The sequence below is a fragment of the Paramormyrops kingsleyae genome, chromosome 3 (genome assembly GCF_048594095.1).
Source record: "Paramormyrops kingsleyae isolate MSU_618 chromosome 3, PKINGS_0.4, whole genome shotgun sequence".
NCBI classification, from domain to species: Eukaryota; Metazoa; Chordata; class Actinopteri; order Osteoglossiformes; family Mormyridae; genus Paramormyrops; species Paramormyrops kingsleyae.
In genome coordinates this window covers 19,952,862-19,973,658 of record NC_132799.1, presented here as the reverse complement: position 1 = coordinate 19,973,658, position 20,797 = coordinate 19,952,862, and the positions used below count along the sequence as shown (strand labels likewise).

At 45.2% G+C, this 20,797-nt stretch overlaps 1 protein-coding gene across 1 annotated transcript in view; it reads right to left on the bottom strand.

The window, feature by feature from the left end:
- Positions 1–20,797, bottom strand: part of col13a1 (collagen, type XIII, alpha 1) — a 105,753-nt gene that overhangs the window by 17,430 nt on the left and 67,526 nt on the right. Inside the window, exons 14-33 of the mRNA XM_072709791.1 lie at positions 19,289–19,330; positions 17,053–17,136; positions 16,885–16,926; positions 16,444–16,461; positions 15,873–15,899; positions 15,590–15,634; positions 14,364–14,390; positions 13,598–13,633; positions 11,416–11,451; positions 11,256–11,300; positions 10,540–10,626; positions 10,375–10,401; positions 10,161–10,196; positions 9,212–9,286; positions 9,103–9,126; positions 2,309–2,362; positions 1,775–1,819; positions 1,536–1,661; positions 1,106–1,177; positions 932–976 (exon numbers count right to left, since the gene is read on the bottom strand). Of these exons, the coding sequence (XP_072565892.1) occupies positions 932–976; positions 1,106–1,177; positions 1,536–1,661; positions 1,775–1,819; positions 2,309–2,362; positions 9,103–9,126; positions 9,212–9,286; positions 10,161–10,196; positions 10,375–10,401; positions 10,540–10,626; positions 11,256–11,300; positions 11,416–11,451; positions 13,598–13,633; positions 14,364–14,390; positions 15,590–15,634; positions 15,873–15,899; positions 16,444–16,461; positions 16,885–16,926; positions 17,053–17,136; positions 19,289–19,330 (993 nt within the window). The remainder of the gene's footprint in view (positions 1–931; positions 977–1,105; positions 1,178–1,535; positions 1,662–1,774; positions 1,820–2,308; positions 2,363–9,102; positions 9,127–9,211; positions 9,287–10,160; positions 10,197–10,374; positions 10,402–10,539; positions 10,627–11,255; positions 11,301–11,415; positions 11,452–13,597; positions 13,634–14,363; positions 14,391–15,589; positions 15,635–15,872; positions 15,900–16,443; positions 16,462–16,884; positions 16,927–17,052; positions 17,137–19,288; positions 19,331–20,797) is intronic.

The window sequence follows — 20,797 nt, the reverse complement described above, 5'->3', positions numbered from 1 at the left end:
TATGTATTGGTGTCAATATTATTAACGTAAATTAGGAACAATAGTGGTCGTAAAATTGAACCCTGCCGTACCCCACTATGAACGCAGGCCCACTGTGACATTGTGCCTCTAATTATTAGACTGGTTAACAGACTAGTAGTAGTTATTAGAGTTATTAGAGTCTAATAACTACTCACTGCTTCCTGTCTGTTAACCAGTTATCGATCCAAGCTGCTATAGTTCCTAAAATCCCTGCAGCTTTGAGTTTAAGCAAGAGCCGTTTATGGGGGACAATGGAATAGTAAAGTCAAAGGTTGGCTAATAATATCCCTCATATCTTTTTTAAACTATAGGTAAGATGCCATCAGGGCCCTGCGATTTATTTACTTTGAGGTTAGTTAAGTTTTGTACCACATTAGCCTCAGTTATACATATATTGGTCATAGACAACGCTGTATTAGTACTAAATGGTGGTAAGTTACTCGTGTTCTCTGCTGTGCTCTGCTCACGCGACACCCGCAGCTATTGATAACACTCGCACTGTTTATTAACAAGAACAGACAAGCACTAATGCCGATCCGAAAAAAAATCAAAAGTGAAGCAACAACCACCCACGCAACCGTACTGGCACACAAACACTCAAATATACTTCCAAATAATTCCAGTCAACCGCTTCAACAGGCAACACAACACAAGTGCACACAGCGTCTACACCACTCCCTCACAGTGCAGCAATCCCAGCCGCCTCTCCAGAATGCAGAAGTTGTCAGCTTTCCCCTTTTCCCAAATGCTTATTCACAATAGCAGCACTTATGTGGAACGAATGGGCAGTCTTGAACACAGCAGTGATTTACAAGATATAAAAGGCCTTTAGGATGGTATCAGGCAGGGGCTGGTATACTACTAAGGATGCTATTCACACAACCAAACACAGCAAAGGGAGAAGCCTTACTGCATCAGATCTTTCACCCTTCTCTCCAGTTTCACCCTTCTGACCCTAAAATGAGAAGCAAAACAAGCACAGTAACATTGAGTAAAATGGAATCATATTCATCTGTGTGGTTTTGGCTTCCACAACCAACCACGAGGCTGAAGACACCTCAGACATGAATGCTGTGCCGCATACCGTCAAGCCAGGCATTCCGACTGGGCCGGGCGGTCCAGCAGTCCCTTTCTCACCAGTAGGACCATCTAGCCCCTACGGAACAAAGTAGCAGAGAACTTTTATAGGAAACATGCACGTTGTATTTCATTACGAAAATACATTTTGTGCATTTAGGGCTCACAAATGCATTTTCATTAATTATTTTGATGACTGGGATATTGAATGCTGGTCAGCTGACTTCTTAAGAGGCAAAATTCCCATTCTGAAGTGTTATTCAATGGTTTTATGTACATTGCTCAATCAAGTCCAGGGGGGAAAAAACATTCAAATCAATATCTATAGCTAGACTGGAAGCAGACATTGACTTTCCATGAGCATTTGTGGCTGATGGCAATGGAATGGTCTGGTCCTTTATCTAAGAGGCACATATGCTGTGGAGTATGCCACTTACAGCTGACCCGGGGGGGCCCATGTCTCCCTTGTCCCCTTTGGATCCAGGCAAGCCAATGATACCAATCTGTCCCTTGGGACCTTCAGGACCCGTGGGTCCAGTCTCTCCTGGCTTCCCCCTGGGGCCCTAGAGAGTAAGCAAGCATCACCAAAGTCACTCTGCTCATCGATTATCTTTAGCGCTCAGCGGGAGGCTCAGCGGTACAAATCATGCATGTCTACACTGTTTATCTAGGGTACCTTTTCCCCATCAAGACCTGGAGCCCCTGGTAATCCAACTTCACCCTGAAGAAGGGCAAACAGTTGAAGTGAAAAAAACAAACTAAACTGCTCAAGGTAATCAAAAATGACAGGAATGTAATATTATTCTGTTATTTTCTATTTAAAGAGTGTTTTCATTGCCAAAAATCTTTCATGTTATTTAATCCACAAGAAATTCTTAAGTCAAAAAGCATTTGGTTACAGAAGGGAAATAAATCATGCAATGCCTTGACTTTGTCATCTACTAAATTACTGTAAATTATAGTCTGTCATCCATGCTATTACTCCACATTATTCTAATAGTTAGGACGCAATGAAGATAAACCACAGTACAAATTCCAGTTCAGGTACTTAATCTCTGAATGTTCACACATAGGTAAAAAGAAAAAAACAATGGTGAACCCTATGGCCTGCTTAAGACATGAGCCCCGGATTGGGTCCTCTAGCTCTTACATCTGCAGATCATCGACACAGAGTGAGTCAGCGTTGCTCTGGTGACAGACCCGATCCTACCTTTGGGCCTGCAGTTCCAGGAACTCCAGGGGGTCCTGGCGGTCCTGGGGGGCCCTAAATTAAGTAATTTTATTGGTTTGAACAATTTCTAACAAATGAACAGTATGCCTTACCATATTACACACTTAAGAGCAAATGCAAATGACATCTACATATGCAGTACTGAGCCAAAGTCCTAAGCAGTCAAAGGAAATGTTTAAAGCTATTTATCTGAGTAGTTAGGAGTATATGGCGCCACGAAGGAGTGCAGTGGTTTCTCAAGCTCCCAGTTCAGCACTCAATTTTTGTGTTTTTTTTTTTGTCAGTCAAAATTAATGTATGTGAAAGAAAGTGTGCACTAAGACTGTATGTTACAGTCCATCTGACCTCCGGGAAATTAACATCAGGATGGATGTGAAATTACCACTGTATTTCAAATCAAGGCTGGCCAGATCGAGGCTACTGAGGACTGTGGCGTGGCAGAACAACACACAGCAGCTCAGAGGCAAGAGGAAGTGGTACTCAAGGAAACACTACTAGCTAAGCTAAAGGCTAACCACATCAGACCACTGATTCCATCACTCTTCCTAGCTAACATACGTACACTGGACAACAAAATAGACTTTCAACAGCTACATATGAGTGTAAATCAGGAGATGAGGAACTGCTACATACTTATACTGACTGAAACGTGGCTAAACTACAACACGCCAGACTCAGCCTGCCAGTGTAGTGGTTTCCAAGCCGATGGGAATGATCTGTCGGGGTCTCTGGGTCTATCAACAAAGGTTGGTACACAAATTGTTCCACCATGAGCAGCCACTGATCTGAAGCAGTCGAACATCTGATTATCAAAAACCAGCCACACTAACAAACATGGGAATTGGCTGTGTTTACATCCCCCCCCAAGAGGCGCTCAGTGAGCTACAGTTAAAGTAAAAAGTTTATGAACCCCTTGGAAATTTCTAGATTTATGTATAAATTCCCATATAAAACATAGTCGTATCTTCATGTATGTCACAATAATTAACACATACAGTCTCCTATAACTACAGATAAGCAAATTTCAGAGAATTTCTGACCATATTGAATAATTCATTCAAACTGTGAAACTGAAGGTTGGAAAAAGTAAGTGATCCCTAAGCTAATGACTTTTTAAAAAGCTTTTTGCAGTTAGAATTTAGCAAACCTGGAGTCCCTTTAATGAAACAAGTTCAGAGCTGTGGCCCAGAATTACTGTGATTGATAAAAACACTGAAAAGTTTGAGTTTGAGCTGTTGACAAGAAGCATATCCAGATGAGAATCATGCCTCGCACAAAAGAGCAAGAATTGTTAATTGACATATGGCTGGAAAGGGTTACAAAGTCATCTCAAAGATTTTAGATATTCATCATATTCATCATTCTACTGTTAGGCGAGTTGTCTATAAATCGAAGCAATTTGGCCTAGAAGTGGGTGTCCCTTCAAGATGACCCCAAGAGCACAACGCAAAGTCATCAATGAGGTAAAGAAGAACCCTAGAGACACCCCGAATGATTTGAGGAGGTAATTCGAACTGGCTAAGATCTCTGTTCATGACTCATCAATATGCAACACACTGAACAAGAAAGAGTCCATGGCAGGACACCAAAAAGGAAGCCACTGCTGTCAAATAACATCATTGCTGCACACCAGAAGTTTGCATTAGAGCACTTGGACACTCCACAATGGTCCTGGGAAAATGTCTTGTGGTGTGACAAAACCAAAAATGAACTATTTGGGAGGAACAAGAAGAATTTCATTTGCTATAAAAAGGGCACTGCATATCAACATCAAAACATCATCCCTACAGTAAAGTATGGTGGAGGGAACATCATCATTTGGGCCTGCTTTGCTGCATCAGGGCCTGGACAGCCTGCCATCACTGAGGGGAAAATTAATTTCCAAGTTTATCAACAAATTCTCCTTTATAATGTGAGTGTGTCTGTCTGTCAACTGAAGCTCCGAAATGGGACAATGACCCCAAACATCGCAGAAAATCCACAGCATAATGGTTTCAGAACAACAAAATCTGCCTTTTGGAGTGGCCCAGTCAGAGCCCAGATCTCAATCCTATTGTGTTCCACTCAATTTCATCAGTATGTGGACTTTGCAACGAGAGAACGCGCTGGATCTTGTTTACACAAACATTCCCGGCGCGTACAGCGTGGAGCCACGCCCCCAACCTCGGATACTCAGACCACATCTCTGTTATGCTAATTCCAGCATACAGACCGCTCCTCAGATGCTCTAAACCGGTTCTGAAGCAGGTGAGAACCTGGCCTGCAGGAGCCATCTCTACTCTTCAAGACTGTTTTGAGCACACTGACTGGCACATGTTTAGGGAGGCTGCATCCAACGGCGACAGCATCAACCTGGAGGAGTACACATCAGTAACTAGCTACATCAGCAAGTGCATCGATGACGTCACTATCTCCAAGATCATCAACGCGAGGACAAACCAGAAGCCGTGGATGACTGCGGAGGTGCGTGAGCTGCTGAAGACCTGTGATTCTGCCTTTAAAGCAGGAGACAAGGCGGCCCTAAGAACAGCGAGGGCCAAACTGTCTCAGGCCATCAGAGCAGCGAAACACGCCTACAGGCAGGAAATCCACAGTCACTTCAGGGACAGCGGTGACACACGGCGCATGTGGCAAGGTATCCAGGCCATCACCAACTACAGGACAACAACACCTGCCTGTGATGGTGATGCCGCCCTACCCGTTATGCTGAATGACTTCTATGCACGGTTCGACGCACAGAACGACGTAGCGGCAAAGAAATTCTCCCCCTCTCCCAACAACCAGGTGATATGTCTGACCACAGCTGATGTGAGGAAAACTCTTCTCAGAGTTAACCCACGGAAGGCTGCGGGGCCAGATAACATCCCAGGGAGAGTGCAAACCAGAGAATGTGCAGACCAGCTGGCAGATGTATTCACTGACATCTTCAACATGTCTCTGAGCACCACTGTCCTTCCCACGTGCTTCAAGACCATCACCATCATTCCTGTGCTGAAGAAGTCTCCAGTGCCCTGCCTCAACGACTACCATCCCGTAGCACTCACACCTATAATCATGAAATGCTTCGAGAGGCTCGTCATGAGGCATGTTAAGACCCTGCTGCCACCTACTCTGGATCCTCTACAGTTCGCTTATTGTCCCAACCGCTCCACGGACGATGCCATCGCAACCACCCTTCACCTGGCACTCACCCACCTGGACAAAAAGGACACATATGTTCGAATGCTGTTCATAGACTTCAGTTCAGCATTCAACACAATCATTCCTCAGCACCTGACAGAAAAGCTAAACCTGTTGGGCCTGAACACCTCTCTCTGTAACTGGACCCTGGACTTCCTGACCAGCACCACCACACTGAGCACTGGGGCCCCTCAGGGCTGTGTGCTCAGCCCGCTGCTGTTCACTCTGCTGACTCACGACTCTGCAGCAATGTACAGTTCAAACCACATCATCAAGTTCGCCGATGACACGACCGTGGTGGGTCTCATCAGCAAGAACTACGAGTCAGCATACAGGTGAAACGGCTAATGGATTGGTGCAAAGTCAACAACCTGTCTCTGAATGTGGACAAAACAAAAGAGATGACTGTTGACTTAAGGAGACCACGGAGCATCCACTCACCGTTGAACATCGATGGATCCTCTGTGGAGATCGTCAAGAGCACCAAATTCCTCAGTGTTCACCTGGCGGAGAACCTCTCCTGGTCCCTCAACACCAGCTCCATAGCCAAGTAAGCCCAACAGCGTCTCTACTTTCTGCGGAGGCTGAGGAAAGCCCATCTGCCACCACCCATCCTCACCACTTTCTACAAGGGGACGATCGAGAGCATCTTGAGCAGCTGTATCACTGTCTGGTATGGGAATTGCACTGTAACAGACCGCAAGACACTACAACGGATAGTGAGAACGGCTGAGAAGATCATCGGCTTCTCTCTCCCCTCCATAACCGACATTCATTAAACATGCTGCATCCGCAAAGCCACCAGCATTGTGGATGACTCCACGCACCCCTCACACAAACTCTTCACCCTTCTGCCATCTGGTAAGAGGTACCGAAGCATTCGGGCCCTCACTACCAGACTCTGCAACAGCTTCTTCCCTCTAGCCATCAGGCTTCTAAACACACAGAGACTGGACTGAGACACACACACACACATACATACTGTACATACACACACACTGTTGCACTTGTCTCGTGTTTGTTTACTTGCTGTTTTTGCACATGTCTGCACACTTTACATACGTGCAATTTACGTTTTTTTGTATTGTCCCAGTCCTTTTATGTAGCACCATGTTCCCGGGGAATGTTATTTCATTTCACTTTGTACTGTACCATGTATATTGTTGAAATGACAATAAAAGCAACCTTGAACCTAAACCTATTTTGATGCCATGGAATGACCTGAAGAGAATCATAAACAGAAGACAACCAAAGAATAGGCAGTTCTGCAGGGAAGAATGGGCTAAAATTCCCCCCACAGGATGTGCAGGTCTGATCTGCAGTTATAGGAAGCACCTGGTTGAGGTCATTGCTGCCAAAGGAGGGTCAACCAGTAATTAAATCCAAAGGTTCACTGACTTTTCCCGCTACCACTGTGAATGTTGAATGTGTTTGTATAATAAAGACATGAAAGAATAGAATTTTTTGTTTTTGTTATTGGCTTAAGCTCATTGTGTATATCAGTACCTGTGACTTAGACGAAGATCAGATGACTTTTTATGACCAATTCATGCAGAAAACCAGATAATTCCAAATGTTTCACATACTTTTTACTTTGACTGTACATGATAAAATTTCCAAAATAAACATCCTGAGCCATATTTCGTGTTTTCCAGTGACTATAACCTTGTTCACTTGGTGGATTTTTTTTACCAGGTTTTTTAAACAGCATATCAGCATTGTGACCTGGAGAGATAATTCTCTTGACTGTGTACGCAAATTGACGTGGAGCTTACAGAGCACTACCCAGCCCCCACCTCAGACTATTTGATCATATCTCCATCTTGTCCCTTCCTACATCCCTGTGCTGAAGACAATGAAACTAATCAAAAGGACAATTTCGTATGGCTGAATTATGCTGCTTCTGTGCTTCAGGACTGTTTTGCCTGCACTGATCTTTAGGGATGCAGCAACAAATGCTTGACTGGTGAATCTGGAAGAATATGCATTAGCCATCACCAGCTACATTAATAAGCGTGTGGAAGATGTTATTACCACAAGAACAATCATTATTCACTCTACTCAGAAACCCTGGCTGAATGCAGCGGTCAGATATCTTTTAAGAGGCCAGGACTCTGGCGATGCAACAGCGCTTCGAGCTGGAAGGAGGAAACTGACTGTGGGTGGGCATTAAAAGCTGAATGCCTTAGGGATCAGTCTATTCCCAATGCTCTAAATACCTGTTATGTCGGTTTTGAAGGCTTCAACATTCCTTCTTGCACCAGACTCACTCTACCACCACGTGAGCAGCCTCCCAGCGTAACCATGGAGGATGTCTGGTGGTCCTTACAGCATGTTACTGTATGGTACGGAAACTGCTCTGCTGCAGACAGGAAGGCACTGGAACAAGCAGCTAAGTCCACACAGAAAATTATCGGCAGCAGTTCTCCAACGATTGAAGGCATCTACATCAGAAGATGAAGGGATAGGGCTGACAGTATCATGAGAGACTCATCACACCCTGCTAATGGATTGTTTACCCCCCTCCCTTCAGGAAGAAGGCTGCGCAGTATCAGGGTCAGAACGACTAGGCTGAGAAACAGTTTCTTTCTGGAAACTGTTAGACTTATAAACTCAGCCACACATTAGAGATTTCTTATGTGCAATAAATGTGAACATTTACATTTATGCCCATACTACTATTACTGTATTTAAGATTCATCTGTACTTTTAAAATTCCTTGTAACCAATTGTTTTTACTAGAAGTGAGTGCTTGTTTTTAGACTACAGTGCTGTTCATGGGACCTCAGTACTTAATTTTGTTCCCTTACATGCTACCCCCATGTTCTTGGAATGACAATAAACCTTGATATGTGCTCAGAACAAAAAACACAATTTAACATTAGAACATATGAAAATTCACAGTAACACAACAAAACTGACAAGAATTTCCTCCATTCTCCAAAAATGTACTGATATCTTTTTGGGTGGCTAGAGCAACACCGCTTCAGCTCCCAAACTTCTACTCAAGGACACCTCAGTCATTCCATGTATTTGTTACATTTTGCATTGAGCTCAATCAATCAATCAATCAATATAAATAAATAAATTGGTTTTAAAAAGTCAATGAGGTATTGACGTGCCATATGAGGTGGAGTAGTAGTAGAGTCAAAAAATACATGGGTGTATTGGATGATTGCTGCAAAACTGGGATGACTTTAGGGCAGGTTTTGAAATGGCTAAGCCAGGGGTGGTCAGTCTTATCCGCAAAGGGCCGGCGTGTATGCGGGTTTTCGCTGCAACTCCCTAATTAAATTACTAATTCGAGGACTGATTGGCTGAAGAGTCCTCACACTTGGGTTTGAACAGCTGACCTACAGGTTATCCCAAATGCCTGCATACACACCGGCCCTTTGCGGATAAGATTGGCCACCCCTGGGCTAAGCTGACACACCTTGACAGACATAATATTATTATTTTACACTAACATGTAGATCACCTGAACATCATTTTCTTAGACTGCTTAAAACTTTTGCACAGTACTGTACATGACATGTAAGTATAGCTGTGTTTGTGAGTGCGTGTATACAAAACGTCAAGACGAATGCTATTACCATTAACGGCAGATTCCGGGTTTCCTGAAAAAAAGGTTCAATAAAATTTGATTTAAAAAAGCACATTATTTCATCCCAGAATTCTTTGTTTTTAATAAAGTCAACGCACTATTTTTCCATTGAAGTTTCCATTAGTGTCGATCATTTCAGATTTCCCTGGCTCTCCGGCTGGACCAGGAGGACCCTTAAAAAGAGAAAATGAAAGTATAATACAGACTCTTACCCTTTGCATTGCATTATTTATTTCTTTGTGGAAGAATATCCCAGACTCCTTACAAATTTCTCTTTCTCTTGGGGTGTGTTTAACAACATTTTGTAACATTTTGGACACAGATTGTAAACCTGAGGGCCAGGGGCCATTAATAGCGCTTTTCCACTGGCATACAGGAACCAGACCATACTCAACCTGTACCACAAAAAAGACACTACTTACATTGTGGTTCCAGCTTGTTTCAATTTTCCATTCCTGAAGGCTCAGCTCGGTAAAGATATTGCCATATTTGGAGAGCGTAAATCCAAAGAGATGCTTGTGTACTGTTCACATGGTGTACATCATGTTTTACTATTGCTAATTTCTGCTAGCACATCTGTGAGAATTGATATGTTATATTAGCATCAAATGGTAGTGGAATTAGTCTTACAGTAGCTTATGTAATTTTGCATTACAAATCCATTCCATTCAGTTGTTCTATAGAACTTTTTCAAGGAGGAGGCTGGAAATTTCCGAGTTTCAAGTTATCAGGAAGCATGAGTACATTGCGATGTGTGATATCACTAATGATAAATAATATATAGAATATATCCTTTTTTCCTTGAGATAACCCACGCAAATCGACACAGATCACCGTTATCTCAGTGAATTTCGACCAGTCAGATGGTGGTGACGCAACCAGCTCAGTTTGGTCATGCTTTTGGCCCTGGTAGTAAGCAGAGCCGTGTTAGTATGGGTCGGGTACGGCTCAGGCTCTGCTCTCTGTGGCAGTGGAAAAGCGCCATATGACCGTAAGAGCCCCTGCTGTCAGGCAGGCATGGAATGTCAGGCAGGAGGCTCTACATACCCTCGGTCCAGGTGGTCCCTCAAGCCCAGTTTCACCCTGTCAAACAATGGTAACCAAGGTTAGAGACTCATTCAATATGCGACTAATAACCCTGTTGTAATTATGGGAAACACTAATGATACCTAAAATAAATAAATAAATAGCAAGAAAAACCAAGAAACATTTTATTAATTCAAAAAAATACTGAAACCAATCACAGAAGTGAAGCACTTACCTTTGATCCTGGGTCTCCTTTTTGACCCTGTGAATGAGTAACACAATTAACATATTGCTGAGCCTGTAAAACACTATACTGACATGCTAATCTGTCCATGGTTCAGAGGACATGCTGGACTGAGGCCCTGCAGAGCCTGGCCTAAAGCCACACACTGCTCCCCACCTGGGACCCATTGGGTCCTGGAGGTCCTGGCATCCCTGGTTCTCCTTTGACTCCCATGCCTACCATGCTGGGCTCCCCCTTTTCCCCCTGTTGCAAAATAAAACAAAGGAGGGAAAGCATGAACCTCCATGTCGCTCCCCTACATTATACACTAAACATGGGTATGCAGCAGCGGAGGATACGTCGCTTTACACTGAGGATTTAAAGCGTGGTGTCACAGTGATGGAACAACATGACCAACGTGTTGCATTCAACACAACCAAAGGGGAACATAACATACGAAGCTTTCAGAGCACAGGCACAGTGAGAAAGCTTTAGCTCAGAAAAACATCACAGCTGTTCATCTGAATGCAGAAGTGAGACAAGAGATCAATGGCAGAACTTGATTTGCATAGGAGCCTGGGGGGGGGGTCACTTTGTGCTTGAAATCGTTCACTTATCCACCTCAAAAAGGAATCTATTTGCTTTCAGGACCAGGATTTCAAGCAGTAAATTTGTGAAAAAAATTAAGCTCTGAACTGTCCAACTGAATCAATCTAAAATCAAGGAAGTTAGGCTGTCCCTATAGAGTGAGAAATATTTGATTCATTTCAGACCCCCTTGTGGTGAAGTCCACGGTTTTGAGAACACATGTTAAATAGGAGCAACACGGATGAGCACATACAGAACTTGTGCAATGCATAGCAGACACTACATCCAGGTCACAGCAGGCCTACCCTGTAGCCTCTCTTGCCAGGAATACCGGGGATTCCAGGCTGACCCTTCATACAAGGGGAAGAGGAATTACCATGAAGTTACACAGTGATACGAAAGGACAGAACAGAGCAAAGAGGTTCTAGAGAGCAGAGCCAGCTGCCCTGGGCCATGGCTCATTACCTTTCGTCCAGGCACACCTGGAAACCCGGGCTCTCCCTATATAGACAAAGGAATGGAGGAGGAGAAAGGTAAAGACAGGCAGAAAGAATCAGAGGGATGTACGGCATGGCAGACACAAAGCAGCACCGGACCAATGATGGCACATTCAAACACGGTTTTCAGTCTAAGGCTATGCTCTCATTTCACACTGAATACTGATTACTCACTAAAAAAAAAATGATTATAACACTCAAGCCAGTCCAATGCCCAGCCTCCAGGAGTCAGTGTTACTTAGGAATACTTATTCAAACGGGAAGATAAAGTACTGAATCCTGAGGAGGGGGGAGGGGGCACTAGGGGGTATTTTTTCCATATAACTGCAATCTTAACCATATTAATGCATCTATTTCTGTAAACAGAAAAACCATCTGGATAGAATGCAGGTTAGTGTACTCAACAGGCCTCAAGCAAGCAATGGACTTGGTTTAAAAAAAAGGTTTATTCCTGAGAGTATCTTCATCTGTGGTCCAATGGAAAATCCATGACTGTGCCCAAAGTGAGCTCAAATTGAGCATATATCAGAGGATGGTATCGGTTCGTTATCTAAAACAAAGCACAGCATACAGTATCTGAGCACAGATTAAGTGTGACCTTAATGCTGCTTTTACTTCCCCATTGCTAACATATGCTTTCCCTTCACTGCGTTCCAAATTCAAGGTTTGGGCAGAAATGAGTCTGACCCAGCCAATAAGCATCCTGAGAGCATCCAGGCCAGGTAGCCCCCAGTGGAGCGGGGAGCCCCCACTTTGAGGGACAGTGCTCCTTCCTCTGGACACAAACAAGCTCAGACAGCAAAGTGACTCTAGAGGTATAAGCAAGGGATGGTGCTAGGGGCCCCTGTTGGGGGGGTGTTCAGACCACCTTCACTGCATGTTTCCCAAGCATTCTTAGAATAAAACGGCAAAGTACATTGGCAGTTGAAAACACACACGCAGAGTCCTACATCTCAATGTTGTCCCAAACATTTTGCCCCCTATAGTCACTCGTACCCTCTACATGCCATTGAATATTGCGCAGAAAGTGTCTTTCAACAAGAATCCAAACAAAACCCTACAACAAGGACAGATGAAACCGAAAATGCAGGGGAGGGGCAGTTATCTAAAGCCATGGGAGGGGTTGGACCCCAGCACAGGTGCCACAGCTTGACTGATGGCTCCACATGGTCAGTGGACGGGACTGGCCGGCGCATGGCAAGTGGATTTCTCAGAAGCCTGAGACAGGTGCCGGGTCCACCCAGAGGCGGCTGCAGCACCGGCAAACAGCCAAACCGCACTCAGCCCGTCTCCCACGCCGGCTCCCTCGGATCGACCTTTCAGGGCCAAATCGAGTGTCTAGGCTGCCAGAAGATGAATGGGAGGTCACTGCCTGACTCATGGCATGCCACACCATCACTGCCCTTCTGATCAAACACTGTCTTTCCACTGTTATAAGCTAATGGCTCGGTGCAGCACCATGCCTCTCTAGCCCTTTAGGGCCTCTCCCGGCCGAAAAGAGCGAGTACCCATGATGATAGCACCATCTGGCACTGCCCTAATGGGCAGCTGCTTCATACTGCCCATTTTCTGCTTCTTCCAAGCAGCAAGTCGGAGCAGAGCCATTAACCAGCACACACACACAAAGAGATTAGACCAATGCATGTGGCTCCGCAAATGCCCGCCAGTGCTATTACCCAGGACCAGTGAGGCACTACAGGCACTTTGAGTGGGTCTATTACCCTTCTGTGAATATAGCTTCAATGGCCTTGTCTGCGAAAACAGCTGTTCTTCATTAGTAATCGTAAAAGCAGCTGTGTTAGTCAGGCTGCTGCTGGACACGTGGGTCCTCCCAGCCCAAGGCCTAGGGAGGTTAGTGGGGCCCCTATTGGGCGGCCCCTTTACTGTGGGCCCAGGCCAGTCAGGGCTGGTAGTGAGGGAACAGTCAGCTTTGCAGCATGGGAACTCTCACGTCTTTTAGAACATTTTCATCATTTTATATGTTTTTTTAGGATTAAAAACTACTACTCAGGGGTTAATCACAAGAGGGTCATAAAGGATAATGATTTAGCCACAACATCATGCCAGCACTCAGAAACCAAAAACAGGCACACAAATCCATAACATGCAAAGAGGGCCACGTCAGGCTCCCAGTCGGGCACGTCAGCTACCTTCTGCCCAGGAAGACCCATGTTCCCATCATCTCCCTATGGGGATGGACACAAACACACACCTTCTGAACACAGAACACATTAACAAAAAAAAGGGGCTGTGCTCCCCACATAAAGGCAAGGCGGAAGGCTTTTTCTACAGGCTGCCAAAGCCAGCCGGTCTTAAGCAGCAGCACGGAAGATTAGCAAAAACAACAATGGCCATGTAGGACTTCAGCATATTTTATGTCCTCAATGAGCAGAGATCATATATCTGCAATATGTATTATATTTTAAAAAGGGACTATGCAGCAAAAAAGGGGAAGTGTCCCACTACTGATTTTCTGAATGCATGGTCTCATACTTAATTTTAAATTAGTTAATCATCTGTGGAATCAATTATGCTAACAAAAGCTCTTCGTAGAAAACAGTGCAAAAGCTGAAAACCTGAGTGCATGCATACATTATAATGTTTGTAAACAGAATCACAGAACACTGTTATATATGAACATTAAGGAAGTAAAACAGCCTGCTCATTTCACTGCCGGCACACTGTGGAAGACCCTGGCTCCTGTTCATTCACACATCAGCGTCTTTGCTGAGAATTTCTCACAAGTACTTCTGGTAAGTTACCCGAGGTGCCGACCAGCAGTGTGGTTCAAGTGCAACAGAAAGTCGATCACCAGATCCTACAGCATACATTTAATGGATTCCTTAATTTTGAACTACATCCGGCAGCGGTCAAGAAGCACAATGGTAAAGGCCACTGACAGCCCAGTGCTCTTACCTTGTGCCCCTGACCGCCCTTCGGACCCTATCAAAGGAAGAAGGGGGGGAGCAATTAAAACATCATCAGGCATTAGTCAAAGGACTGAAGTCTCCAGGCTGCCCCACTGTAAATGATTTGATATTATAAAAAGTAAACCATTAAGGCAGAAAAAAGAAAAAATGCTTTTATGACTGTCATTCGACATTGTAAACTCCAGATGTTCTGTTAGATTTTACTTTAATACCTGTCAGACAAGCTATAAATCTAATGAGCCTCAGGGCAGAGTGGAGTAGAGCAGTTATCAGAGCTGTAAAAACAACCGCGTTCCCTCAAGCGGACAGCTGCTCCTCTACAGCATCCTCTCCCAGTTCAAATTAAACTGGGAAATTCTGCCTGTTGGCACTAGATGGTGCACTAAACACTGTCTGGCAGGTGGCCAGGGTGACTGAAAAATGGATTATACAAAATCTAAAGTGCAGTGTGTGTCCCATTACGCGCCTCTGGTGGGAAACAAAATTCAGGAGAAAAAAAAGTTATGTGCCAGATTTGTGGAGAGCAATTAACAGTTTATAAATGTCTGCATCAGTTCTTGTATATAGAAAGAGGCTCTCATGTTTAAAACAAACTTCTTCAGGCCAAGAGGACTACAAGAGACACGGAGCTATGTCTGTGCACCGCTTGTCGTCAACCTGGCCTGCTGTTGTTGGGAAAAAAAGTCTGGGAATGGAAAACTCGGAGTCAAAAGTTCAAAAGGTTCCGGATGGATAACAGAAAGTGAGGAAGGTGGGAGGGAGGTGGAACTGGGGACGAGAAGCAGAAAGAAAATCTGAAAAAGGTCATTCCATGCAAACTGCATGTCCACCCTAATAAACTGATTAATCAGTAACCCAAGCCAGGCACACTGGTCAGCTGGTGGCCCCGGACAAAGAAAATACTTCGCAAGATGATGGTACCTTTACTAGATAAATACGAAGAAAAGACAAGAAAATTAAGAATGAAAAAGTCCCAATTTGCAGACTGTGCTAAATGTATGTATTTGATCACTGAACAGAGAGTAATAGGCATTGCTGTATATTAGAGAGAGACAGGACAGTCCTGAACTCTACATTTGCGACACCCATACCCAGCCCCCCTTAGGGCACAGAAAACAGATGTTGGAAGGGCAGCCATGTCAGGATAATGAGAGGAAAAGGACAGTCTGGATGCGTAACCAAAAACTGACAGAGATGAGTCAGCATTGTCACCTGGGGACCGACGGCTCCTTGGGGACCAGGTTCACCGCAATCACCCTGGAGACAGCAGGAGGGAAAAGCAAGGAGATCAGGCAGAGGCAGCCATTGACAAAGGAATATCATGTGGTCTGCATGACTAGACAACAAATAAAAAAACAACAAAATGGATGCCTGCAAAACCAATGGCAAGGCAGTGAGATGGGTCCTATGCACCCTTTGTTTGTAAGTCGTTGTTGTAAATGCATAGCTGAATAATAATAATCAGAGTTGCTAATGGGTGAAGGACTCCACCTACCTTCTGTCCTGGTGTCCCGGGTTCACCCTGAAATCACAGAGGACACTTAGAGGACAACAGCCTGGCTATACGAAACACACATGCTCTGGCTGGAGCTGCAAGCTTATTGTGAGTCTGAAGTTACAGCCCCTGGTCGAATACTTTAAACGCCCTTCCAGCTGTTCCACATCGCCGCCGTTCTTCACCTCCTACCTTCTCTGACCCTGCCTCTCCTATCTAATAATACAGCCCCGTCAACCTGAGTTTCCTGTGTTCAAAACATGCTTCCCATTGTTCCTGGGGCTCAGAGCTGCAGACAGAGGCCAGCTGCGGGAAGGTGTTCGTATTATCAGCACAAACAAAGCCCAGCTAAGAGGCCACTGAGATGTGAGCTTATTTAGCTTCCCTGCACAGCCTGGGCAGAAATTGCAGAACTGTACCATTTTAAGTTCAGCAACTAAAATTTCCTGCACTAAATAATCCATTGCAATTAGGACATTGAAAAATATGGCTGAAAAACAGAGGGTGACTCATATTTAAATATTTATGTTTTAAAAATCCTTCGTAATTCTCAGAATTTTATAAAACATACCTTTATTCCTGGTAGCATCTGGAAGGAAAAAGAAACAATAAATCAGTTTTAATATTTAATTTCATATAATTTATTCAGGTAATGGAAAATTGCTAAGATTGCATAGAAATAATCAGCCAGTCCTTAAGTTGCACAGTTTGCTCAGGGATGTTTTACTTGCACAAAAATGTTCTGAGGGCAGAACAAAAAAATATTGTTCAGAGGTAATCAATCAGATTATAGAGGAGGTGGGTCCAAGCAACTAGAGGTGGTGGGACCAAGATATCTGATTGGTTGGTCACACATTCTCTAGTTGGTTGGATCTACCTCTTCTACAATCTGATTGGAAATTTCTCTGAACCAACCACTTTTCATTCTGCCCTCTCAACATTTTTGTGTAAGTAAAACTCTCATGAGCTGTGATTTTTCTTACAGTTCGGATGACATGAGCTTCACACTCACCCGTGGGTCTTTGCCTGGCTTACCAGGCTCCCCAGGCTTTCCCTGAAAGACATACAGAGTAACTTCAGGCACTCGTTACAAAGGTGGTGCGGCACAGCATGTTAACACCGTGACTGATTCACAGCACCACAAGATGCTGGGGGGTGGGGGGGAGCCGTGCAGGCGTACCGGGGCTCCGTTGATGCCCGCAATGCCGGGCGTCCCTGGCGCTCCCGGTGGTCCAGGTGGGCCCTGAGCCCCAGGCTCGCCCTGCTGAGAGAGCACAACTTACCAGCTGCTACAACTGGCTCACCAAATTCACTTAGATAAGAGCTTTGTTATGCCAGGCAAAGGATGCACCAGACATGCTTTAAATTAGTGGGAGCAAAGGCGAGGTTAGAAGCTGGACAGTTGCTGTCTTAGAGCGACCATGTATTGAGAGAGAACATCTCTGCTTACATCACGGCAGACCACATGCATACACTATAGACCCAGAGTGAAGTACAGGCAGGGACACCGGCACCAGGACATGCAAGGAGGCAACACCACGCTAAGTCATACGTAGACCAAGCAACAGTCCACGCGAGGTGGAATATGCAGACAGGAATACTATGGAACATCATACTGACGAGACATCATTTAAAAATATATATTCCTGAATCTGCTTTACAATCTGCTGGACAAAAGCAATAGAAAATAGTCAGATAAAATGTAGCACATACATTCAGTTTCTGCTGACTGAATGGCCATGTGGAACAATATAAATTGTGATATTTGTCACATGCTTGGCTGCACTTCCAACTATCATTTCATCAAAGTCTGCTATTCCTGAATCATGCACATTCAATCATATTTCACTACAACAAATGAGGCAAAACATCTAGCATGCCTCCCAAATGGTCTGGTAACCACTGTTTCCTTTGCAAGAATTTCTAAACTGAAAAAAAACGCTATTTTAAATTTGAAAGAATAGTTACAGGTGCAATTTACTGCATGACAAGAAGCATGTGGATATAATGACTCTGGATGTGCATTACTGAAGCGAGTCTCCTTTGTGCTGCTATTTTAATCTGTCCAGGATTGGCGTGGTGGTACCCCTGACCCCATCTATAGGTCCACGTGCCAAAAATTTTTACTATTGACTCCAAACATGGTATTCTATTTTGGAAAGAGTGCCCACACCTTTAGAAAAAAGACGAGGGGAAGAACACCAGCCAGCTGGATTCCCTTGTGCCAAGAGGAAGGATGTTGACATGCGAGGGGCCAAGGTTCACGAGCCAGAACAGTGGCCCATTTAGCTGCTCTCTACCCGGATATATGTCAACTTTGGGTTATTCCTCAGCAAAAGTGCTCTTCTGGGGTTTTACTGCGCTAAACAATGGCTGCCCACAGCAGAGCACAGCTGCATGGGATCTACAGACTGCTCTCAGAGAGAGTGCTGCCTTGGTGCCGTGCTTAAGCTACCTGGTTCCATCTAATGACCCCAACCCAGGATGCTCCCCCGCATGCGTTAACATTGATCAGGGTGCCATGGCACAGGATTCACAGAGCTGGCAGGTTTACATCTCTGCTGTGACCTTTTTAGCGAGGTGCACAGATGAGGCAGATGGATGGACTTGCCCCAGACTTCTACTCTGCTTACACTGATGCATCCAGAAATGGAGATGGAAGAATGGCAAGGGGCCGACCCAGCCATGTCAATTTGGACAGCATTTGGACAATGCAGGAAGGCCTAACACACTCGTGCTGCTCTGTTGCTGTCAGCCTGGTTTTGACACATGGGAGCCACGTGCAGGGTTAGAGTGGCCTCCGTCCATGGCAGCTGGCAAGCGGAAGAGGAAAGCAGGCCAGAGGACAATATACCTTGAGGCGCTTTAGGTTTAGAGGGCTTATTGGGGGCATTTTTCGCACGCCGATGGGCAGTATCTGATGAGGTCACAAAGCAGAGGTGATCAGCGGAGGGCAGCAAGGTGACCGGAGGGCCAGCCGGGGGTGGGAGGTTGGGCAGGGGCGGCAGAATGGAGAAGACAGGAAACAGAGGGCAAGGACAGAGGGAGAGAGAATAAGAGAAACCTGTGAGGCGGGTGGAGAGGGGTGGAGGAGAGCGAGGAGTTCGCCCAGGGAGCACGTGTGGAGGAATCCGACCATCTTCACACCATGTGACCTGAAAGGCCATAGTCAGCCCGGCTGGGGTAAACCGCACAGACTCACAGCGAGAGTCACGTCTGCTCAGCATGGCTCTTCCTGCTGCTACTGGTGCTTGGGATACTAGCTTTTCATTCTGAGCATGTGAACTTTTCAGCTGCCAAGCCACACTCCCTGATGGTGGAGATTCCCAGCCAGACGTGCTCCCTACACCAGATGAGGCGGTCCAGAGATCAGATTGGACGCAGCCGTGCCACAGAGAGAGAACACAGCGACTTACTGTGGCCAGTCCTCCAACACAGGTCTGTACAATGCGCCGTTTCTGTTGGAATCACCCACACTGTCAGATATTGCTGAACCATGATCCGCCCAACATCTTGGGCCATAAACAGAACTACTTCACTTATATTGCTGAATATTATCAGATAATGGTCCATTCTTCAACCTCGGTCCTCTAAAGCATGTAGATTGAAGATGCACTGAATTATTCCACTTACCCCGCAACCTTAAAGCTAACAAAAAATCAGCATCTGAGAAAAAAAAATCGAATCCAACTACAGGTCTCTAAATGGTTAGATTCCAGTGGCAGGAAGTGACACGTTTTGTCTTCCACTGTTTTCTGTGAGAGCAAATAGGTTGCACAGCCAAGAGGAGGGGGGGCCCTAGCTCAAAGCAGTGTCTCTCTTTGTGTGGCACTATGGTGATGGGGGAAGATGGGTGTAGGGTTGGTAGGGTCGTGTTGGGGCGGGGAGAGACCCACAAACCTTCTGCATCATGATATGACTGGAGCGCAATGCCGCCAGTGCTTTTCTCCTTGAGGAGTCCTGCACAGAGCAACCCGCCACACACACACGCGCACACACACACACACACACACACACACAGGTTTGTAATTATATCTTTGTGGGGACTCTCCATTCATTTCTATGGGGGAAACTGTAATCCCAACGTGACGACCTTGACTCCTACCCAGCCCTAACCTTGCCCATAAGTAGCTAAACAAAATACGACACTTTTGGCAGTTTTACTTTTTTTCTTGCATTCACAGATCTTTATGGGTACTTGTCCCCACAACATCAACATTAAAGTTTTCATGACTTTGTGGGGGCATGTGGGCCCCACAATGTAATATAAACATAATCTACACACACGCACACACACACACACACACACACACAAAAGAATGGGTGACTCCTTGTCTTACTCCACACATCTTAGGTTGTCCCCCAGCCTACCCTGACATTTTAACCACCCACCAATAATGTCCCCCCCCCACATGGTCTGCCTAGGGGATTCAAATGAGTGCAAAAACAAGCCAGGACATGCACGGAAAGACAGGACAGGACCACCGGCAGGAATGGAGAGCGGAAGGCGGCCAAAATGTTCTGTTTTTATTTTTACCGTTTATATATTTAGTATCTGAATTTCCTCACTTAAACATCACTGAACAGAGAAACGTTGTGCTCCTGAGAAGAAAGGATGTATTTAAAAGCATTTTAAGGCATATTTTACTGGGGGTGCGTGACAGTTGCACTCAGTCAAACTTGGGCCTTTATCACATGTGCCAGAGCAAGCTTCCAGTAACTGCCCTGCTTCCACTTAAAGAGCCGCCCCGGGGAATGGGCTCATTTGCATCAGGAACGGAGTCTGTCCAAGCGCCTTGCACACATGCAAGCCATCAGTCTTTCGTTTGCCTAGCAGCCATTTCCTCCTTTCCAGATCTCTCATTGTTGGCCAACTGCTGGACATAAGCATGCGGTCAGGACCTAGTAGTATGGTAAACTCATTA